At 37.5% G+C, this 9,109-nt stretch overlaps 1 protein-coding gene across 8 annotated transcripts in view; it reads left to right on the top strand.

Moving 5' to 3' along the window:
- DPYD (dihydropyrimidine dehydrogenase) overlaps positions 1-9,109 on the top strand; it is a 337,796-nt gene that overhangs the window by 264,989 nt on the left and 63,698 nt on the right. For all 8 annotated transcript variants that reach the window (XR_010432716.1, XM_064664686.1, XM_064664689.1 and 5 more), the window contains one exon: positions 8,236-8,378. Coding sequence is in view for 7 of the 8 variants with exons in the window: in XM_064664686.1 (XP_064520756.1) it covers positions 8,236-8,378 (143 nt within the window). In the remaining variant the exon portion in view is untranslated. The remainder of the gene's footprint in view (positions 1-8,235; positions 8,379-9,109) is intronic.

Below are 9,109 nucleotides of genomic sequence, written 5' to 3' on the forward strand. Positions count from 1 at the left end.
AGGCCACATTGTCTTGTTAGGGCCTAGACAATCTCTAATCATGCTTTTAAAGTTTTTCAAAGCAGGAAAGCTGTAAGAAAACGTTACAGGGAAGTTGGCAGTAAATATTGCTCAGAGAGAACTCAAGATCTGTGGAGTTTTTGTTATTTTGTGCCTTATTTAAATTTCTTCATCTTCATCCTGCCTCCCTTAGAGACTGATCTGTAAAGGCATAGTGCCCTCTGGCTCCAAGGAGAACTACCGGAAAATGGGAGCTTCTTGTGCTTTTCTCCCAAAATAAAGCAGAGCAAGAAACTAATGCTAGCTTAACACTGGCATATAATGTAATGTCTGAGCTTGTCTTGTAGGAGCAAGTTCAGATGCTGACACTAATCTAAATGCACCAACATGAAGTTCCCAATGACTATATTTTTACTTTAGAGACCACCTTAAAGTTGGAAAACTGCTTCTCCAAAGACCCTTCAGATTCTCTATTAAAATCAATAAGGCAGGTCTTGGGAGCTGAAGAATCCTCCCAAGAAACTGTTTCAGCAGGATAAAGTGAGAACCCAGATGTTCTCTAACTCATAATTTGGTCACCAGATTATAACTGGCCCTGCAAAAATCACATCCCATCCAGCCTTCAGTATGAACAACTCTACTTTTTGCTCTTGTTCACATGAATATTTGTCTGCCCAGATGCTTTTGTGTCAAATTCCAAAATAGCAGTGAAATTGTCAAAAGCCCCCATGCTTTGCTTCTTTTCCCAACCCTACTCTGGTAGCAGCAGCTTGCTTTCTAAATATCTCAACAGATTCTGGTATGGCCCTTCTTTCCAAATGATGATACAGCTCACCAACTTACAGACACATGCAGATCCCCACGAACAGTCAAGATAGGTAGTTTCTATTTATTGCTGGGAGGAAAAAAAGTGTCAAATAACTTCCTACTCATCCTATGGCAAGCAGAGTAGGGCTATGTGCTTCAGCTACCTTAGGTATAGCTATCAGTTCTCCTACTCTTGGTTGTGTGAGTCTTGAGAAATGGGAAGTGTTGAAATAAATGGCTATGATACACACAGTGTTGAAATAAACATTTATTTTAACACATTGTGTGTGATGAGCCATTTATTTTAACACTTTTCACTTGAAGTGTTGAAATAACAGGTTTTATCAGGGGACGTGTCATCCACTGTTTTATGTATATGTGAATATGGAAATACGTCTACTGAGTGTGCGTGTATATATATATATATACTCACACAGATTATATGGATATGTAATAATAAGATGGTGGATGTGTATGTAGACATTACTGCACAGGCAAATACAGTGCTTTCTACTCAAGTGGAATGATTCATTTCACAAGAATTTGTATTTGTGACATTGTATGTTTAATATATTTATGTATCTATAAATAGATCTAAATATATTTGTACCTTAAATTCTTTATTGCTAGATATAGCAATGGGATGAGATAGATAAAATAGATAGGCAAAATAAAATAGATAAACCTCAAAATAGGACAAGGATGAACTTGAGTTGTGTAAAGGGAGAAAGAAATACTTTATTGAGCTTTCTAGTTATCTAGACCTGGTTACTATAGTTTGCTATACTTCAAGAAGTTCTGCTTCCCTTTCTGTAATGAACTTCTTAGGCAAGTGGTTATTAAACAACATAAGGTATTCATCAGGTTTTGTAAATAACTTGAAAAGTTGTTGTACTGCATTTTTCAGTCTCTTTTTTTTTTTATTTAATACAGTATAGGACCCTCTATCCCCTGCTCAGCAGCCACTCACTGGTCTTCCAGTGTGTCCTTAGATGTACTAAATTGCCTTTTTGTGGTTAGAATTATCTATGTGCTAAAGTACTGGGACAGACACGTAGACATTCACACACATTCTGGTAGCAGGGTCATGTTGATCATGGTAGTTGTTGTTATGGAAGTTAAAACCAGCTCAAACAAAGGCAGCGCTGCTGAGGCTGACAGGGGCATGGCTGCCTTTGAACAAATCTGTAAGCTTCTGTGTAAATAGCCAGAAACATTTCCACTAACCCGTTTGGGTTAAACACCTCTGTCTCTGCATCGAAATAAATGGGCCGTGAGACCTACTGTGTCATAAAGTGAAGCACTCACATCTTTTGAGGGGAAGAATTGCCCAGCAGAATTGGCAGGAACTCCTTTGCCCCTCTGTGATGGCTGGAGTGTTCTTGTCTGGTAACTGGGCCATATTTTTTAGATGGGCTGTTGCTTGGCTGTTATGCTGGTCCTATTCGTGTGTCTTTTCCCTTGTATTATGTTGGGAGCATACCTTGGGTACTAGCACTACCTTTATTACCTTTTCACTACTGTTGTATTGTTATTTGTTTTATTAGATTAACACTAGCACTCTCTTGGTAAAAGGCAAGGTTTGTCGTGGCCAGGGGAGGAGTGCAGTGGGAACGGTGCCAGACCTCCTTCGGCAGCACAGGGTGCACAGCTCTGCCGCTCCAGAGCAGCTGACTCAGGCTCTGAGTCACAGTGGGGAGCAAGAGCAAAGCAGTTAAGGGAAAGAAAGGGCACACTGAGCCAACCCAAGAACATGTAAAGCATGCTGTCAGACAGTTTCCAGCTTCAAGTCAAACCAAAGTAGAAAGCGTGAGTGAAATTAAATAATGAACGTTTGATAAATTGCAACAGAAAATGCTTTGCTTGGTTTCATGCTGATGACCAGAAGTATCGATTTTTGGTGAATCTGTAGTTTTCAGTGAGAGAATGGCTTTGTTAGGAAACATTTAACCACTTCTTGCAGCACCCACAAAACAATTTGTATCTGTCCTCTTGATTTTTCCTACTGAAGTTTGATATGAGTGACAATTCCCCCAGGTCTTCCTGGATAAATAATATTTACAGATAAGAAAAATTTAATTTTTCCCTCTCTCTTACTCTGATTCTAGCCTTTTTTAATTGAGAGAAGTCTCTGATGACTACTAAACATTTATTGAATGAGAACTCTGGTGATTTTATGAACTTTCAGCTGAAAGAACATAAATAATCATTCGTATTAATTCAAAAATGGTAAAAATAAATCCAAAAAGAGACACTGATTTTTCTCTGTGGTTATGGAAGTTCCACCTCTTTTTTCCTATTTGAGTACTAATTTTTTTTTTTAAGGAAATATGAAGCAAAATTATTGCCTCTCTTTTCCAGTCACGGGGTGGGACTCAAATCTGTAGGTATCCCAGACGGAATCGCATGAGAAGTAAGCTTTGAAATTAAAAGGAAGTGGGCAATAGTTATGAGAGAAACTATCAACACACTATCAGTTTGTCACAATAGCCATGATACGCTAAGAAAAATGCAGTCAGTTGATATGGTTTCAAGAGCCTGCTATAGCCGACTTGGGTAGAAATTGTTTCAAATCTGCAGAATCATTAGCTTTATTCTAAAGTCTTGTGGCAAAGTCCTGACTTCTCTGTAGTCAGCAGAACCTTTACCATTTATTTGGTAGCGTTGATGTCCCTTCACAACTTACAAATGAAACATTAGGTAGCCATTGCTTTGAAGATGTAGGTTAACTGATGCAGAGACATCCCATAAAAGGAATATTCTCTCAAATGCTCCATTTGGTAGATTAATAACTACAGGTTTTGCTTGGAAATAGCCAGAGCCTGCATAACTAGTACATTATTGCTAGTGATTTTGGCAAATGGTTATTAATGAATAATAATGGACTGAAGAACTGACTAGGCAGGGGAATAGATAGGGAACAGTGAAAAGAGTCATCTCTGGATCCTGAGAAGTGCTGGGCTGTCACCATTTAGCTGTGTCAAGGTCCATCTTGCACTTGTTTTTTGGGAATTTCCTATATTTTTTAGTGCTCCAAACATTGTGTGTCCCATTTGCAGACCTCATAACAGCTGTGGATAGTCTTTCTCTCTAAACACGTCTGTTCATTGAGTTTTCTTCTGCATATAAATGTGTTCTCTGGTCATTTTGAAGGATGTGTCTGCTACACTGTTTCATTAAACTGCCGCGTTATCGGGTAATTGTTTAAACATAATGCCATAGCACTATCAAAAGGAAAGGTGAACTAATGGCATTTGCAAATGTCAGGGATTATCTTAACACTTTTATTATAGTTTATAAAAAGTAGGTTCAGGGCATTCCATGGCAATTATTTCCACAGAAATTGGTTATTTAAATAAATTGCTAATTATCTGGATATGACAGTATTGAAAACCCTGCTAATGAGTTATTTGATAAGTGCAGCTTATGGTGGCCACCTACAGGTGGGAGAGAGAAAGAACGTGTGGACTAATTGCAATCAGAAGGAATGCTATGCAAGTGGATTGTGTATAACCTACATGTTTCCCTGGACTGTTTGCAAATACCAGTTATATAAAGTACTTTGATCACCGGTATTAGGCAGCATATACATTATGCAGAAAATGTCTTAACAAAGAATTGGGTTTTCTGGGTTTTTTTTCTGAATCACCAAACTTTCTTACCTAGTTACTTCCTGAAGCATTGAATTGATCATCTACAATGCCTGAACTTTCCCAGATCATTTTCCTTCTGTAGTGCTTTTCACCCAAGTTTGGGGTTTGCTGTCATTGGCTTCTTTTGTCATTAGCTTCATTAGTTGTAACAGTCAGGGAGATAACCATGTCAGTTTTCTTCCAGGAGAGTATCTACAGAGGGAGGAAAGGTGATGTTGCTTGGATTTTGGGTGTTTATATTTTTTTAGCAGCACAGACTTTAGTGGTGATTTATTAATCAAAAATAATGTATCAGCTGGGGGTTTTTTGTAATATTTAGACTTGTTGGTTTAAATCTCATATTAATTTTGTAAAGAACTGCAGTGTAATATAATATAATGTGAATTAAAAAATAATTTTACTTTACAATGCACAGAATGGGGAGAATTATGACCCAAATTCATTTTTATTCCATCTAGTAACCATAGATACAAAAATGTGGTTTTAGGTGATCTGCTATCCAAATGTATGAGAGTTTGCTTTCCTTTAAAATCTGTTTCTCTTGTTGATGGAGAGTTTGATAAAGACCATTGAGACTGTTTGGATTGTTTGAAGATTCAGGCTCCATATTATCAGTCTGAATTGATTCACTTCCGTTCTGTTAGCTGTTTTTTCATGGACCTGGGTTATCTTTACTCATAGGCCCCAGTTAGAGAGCTGCTGCATGTATGTGTTGAAAACTATTACTAAACTATCACACTGGTCTAATATATTGCAAGGAAGAATGTAGCCCAGTATTCAAGATTTCTGAGACTATTTTTTTCTCCCATTGGTGGATCACTGGGATCAAGATGATCTGAATTGTTTCTGCTGGGAACTTCTAAAGCTACTGGGTTGCCTGAAGCAACCATATCAGCAGTTTCCTCAGCTACGGGTGCTTAACTAGTGGAATTACAGGTCCCAACATGTCAAAGTAGGTGGTAGATGCTTATCTTTTAGTATGTGAGCTGTCTTTCAAATGCATGCTGGATTTGGACCTCAGCTTCTTAAATACCATAGGATTTATCAGACAACATTCTGCAAATTCGCAGTACTACTTACAGGTCCTTTAAAGTTTGGGATTAAATCTCCTTTATTTCAGCCTTTTAAAAACTCCTTCTCCACAGATCTCTATAATGGAATTTATTACCTTCCTATGGTACTCATACGAAAATGCAAGAAAATAGAGACTGTAGGTCAAATCAAGTGTTCATTTGCTTTCTTTTGTTTTAATTGCCTATTTTAATAGCTTGGCATCACTATTGTTTGTTTTCTTTTTTTTTTTTTTTTTGCTTTAATCTGAAAGGTTGTTTCACTATTACAAGCAAATCACATTGTATTCCAGACCAGCTGCTTTTGTTATGGAGGGGGAAGCTTCTGAACTGTTGATCAAAAAATGTATGGGAGAATGGCTACACCTTATGTTGTGCTTGTTTTGTATGCTGTAGACTAATTTAAAAAAAAAAAAAGCTGGGATGAATGGTGACACCTTAGTCAACCCTCTGATTGTCATTACAGCCATTTATTTACTCTCATCAAAAGCACTCCTGAAATGTTTTTAAATTCATTTGAGTGAATTATAAATGAATGGAATACTTTTGCAATCATACCAATTTATCACTAATTTACTAATCACCAAATGTAAGTAATAACTCATATTATGAATATCAAGTTCAGCTAGTACTAAAAAGTACCTGTGTTCCATAATAAATTCTAAGTCTCATTGCCATCTCTGCTAGACTTCATGAAATCACATGCTTGATTTCTTTGGGCTGAATGAAGACCTTTCTGATTACCTGTTGTGCTGAAACCTTAAATAAACTGACATTTGCTCCTTTTCTTCTATTGGCCATTGTACAGAGACAGTCATTTAAGTGAGAAGGTGGCTAATTTAATAATACTAAAGAAAGGAACAATTATATTCTGAAAATATTTTCTTGTGTAGCTCTTTACTACGAGCTATTATTAAGGTCAAGGGTCTATAAGGCTTTAAAACTGATTGAATGCAAATTCTAAAAGTTACATGGGGGTTAAAAGAGTATAAACATTCATGCCTCAAGGCAGATGTCAGGTTTTAACTCAAGCAGATTGTGAAGAAATTTCCCTCTAGCTACATGATTTCAGAGTTATTAGTGCCTGTATTGTTTCACCTTTATAAAAAACAACTACCTCATCACAGTGAGATTCTGGAGCAGCTGTGTCATTGGCTGAAAGCAATACAACAAGTCTGATGCTTACTTCTAGCCTCAATTTCAAACACTGAATATTTGAAGAATTTCATGAACTACTGTTTTTTGATGAGATTATTTTCAGTGGTTTTGGCTGTGTAGGGTATGTTTTGGCCTGTATATCTTCCAAAAAGCTTTATAAATAAACCCATCAGACCAAACAGCATGGCTTCCATTTTTCTTTTTTTTTTTCCTCAAGCGTTTCTCTAAGACTGGACTGTTAATTCTGTCAAAATATTTGCTCTTTGGACACTTAACAATCATCCTCTTTCAGAGAATCATTCTGTTCTTTTCAAACATGTTACAACCGATCTAGCTCAAATGACAGCAAATAGTCATTAGTGTCCTATGGAAAGTTCCTGCTCAACTCCAGCTCCTTTTTTGTGATATTTTCTGTTGTGGTCTTAGATTCTTTAAAGCAGTTTTAGTGAGATTTCCAATTTTTATTACTCAGGCTCTAGTTTTCATGAAAACACACCAATGGTGCATCTTGGGTTTGGCTGTCCATTTATGCACATGAAAGTTTAGTTGCTGTTACCTAATACAGTACCAAGGGAGGGGTGGGGGAAAGATCTGACAGCCACAGCCAGACAGTTCCTCTGGGGGTGATGTGTCTTGCCCTTCCAGTACTGTATTGTTGTCCAATGATGACATCAAATTATCCTAAAGGTTCATTAAATTAAGTAATGTAAATTAAGAATTTTAATATTTTCTACAAAAATCCCAACTAGCCTAAAAAAAAGGTAACTGAAAGTGTCAGCTATCTGTGCTATCCATCATCTCATAAGCAGCATCCGTATTTTAAATACTTGCATACCACCAATAGAACATAGCAAAAAAGACACATTGCAGACACAGTGTATTGGGACTTTAATCGTAATTCCTGTAAATACAGCAGGGAGTTTTCTGACTCAACCTCTATATACCATTTGAAATGCAAGCCCCAGTCTTGGAGATACTACCATAAATGAATATAGTTTATTCTTTTGACTATTATGTTGATTGTTAAAGGGGACTTACATAAAGGATTATCTGAATTTACAAACATCCAGAGGGGAAACAAATAAAATATGAAATTTCAAGTGCAGTGAAATGGTACTTTTAAACAACTTTTAGTTGAACATAAATAAATGAGGTTTTTACTCTTAGTTGGACAACATGTTTATCTATGTTCAGAAAATCAACCTGATTCTTCGTGTAGAAACATAAATCTCTTTGTCTAGTGTACTGTGTGGTAAAGTATTGCTTTCTGTCTCAGACATGTTAGTCTTTGTTTTGAACACAGCTAAAATGTTTGAGCTAGCTTTGCAGTGTTCATCCAAATGTTTCTGCCATTTTCTGTATTTCAGCAAAATGCATAGTGCTTTACAAGTATTGATACCACTTGAAACCCACTTGGTTTCAGTTTATGAATGAATATAGCCTCTGCACCTCAGATGTTAGTTCCTCATGTTCCTACTGTGAGGGATGTGCAAGTTGCATCAGGATCTGTTCTGACACTGCTAACAAAATGTTCTGGTTTTCTGTAGGAAATGCTATCAGGCCCATCGCCCTCCGCGCAGTGTCTGCCATAGCCCGTGCTCTCCCAGGATTTCCCATTTTAGCAACTGGAGGCATCGATTCTGCTGAAGCTGGGCTTCAGTTTCTACACAGTGGGGCTTCCGTTTTACAGGTACTTCTTCTTTCTTTGAAACATTAAAATTGAAATAACTGTAATGAAGATCACAATATATCTTCCTTTCGAACATTCGAATAGTGGGGGATTTCTACCACTGAAAGGAATTTTCATGTTTTTAACTTTGTGCTTCTTACTAAGAGACATTTATTTCACATGGAGGAGGAGGAGGAGGAGTTGCCAAAAGAAAACTTTGGGTGTTGCAATACCAATCTGGGAAAAAGCTGGCCATGAGTTTGTTACCACTTTTTATCTCTGACTTCCAGGATTTAAAATTTAAATATCTCTCTCATGTCATACAAACAAGGTTGACACAGAGTTAAGCAAGAGCTACCTGTTCTTTCATTATTCTCAGGGGTTTTTTTTCTGCAGAGCCTTCTCAAGGGGAGAGGGCTTTCAAAGAGTACTACTTTGGTCTCACAGAGAGCCCATTTAAAGTAACTCTTGTTGGTCCAGGCATCTGTGTCCCTTAAGCCTATTTATTGAAACAGGAGGTGTAGAGCTGTATCTCTTGCATATGGTGCTGGCATTGCACTGAAGTGAGGTGTTAGACTGCATACAGTAGTGGAGGCTGATGGGTTGTTTTGAGGTCCTGGCCAGACTGGCATGGTTAGTTAGTCCCTGTCATGGAAGGAAGCATTGGTGGCATGGTATTTTGAGCACCAGAAAATTGGCTGGAAATCAGCCCCTTACCTGCTCTGCTAGGCATGTCAGGGCACCATTGCAGC

The sequence above is a fragment of the Pseudopipra pipra genome, chromosome 9 (genome assembly GCF_036250125.1).
Source record: "Pseudopipra pipra isolate bDixPip1 chromosome 9, bDixPip1.hap1, whole genome shotgun sequence".
Lineage (NCBI taxonomy): Eukaryota > Metazoa > Chordata > Aves > Passeriformes > Pipridae > Pseudopipra > Pseudopipra pipra.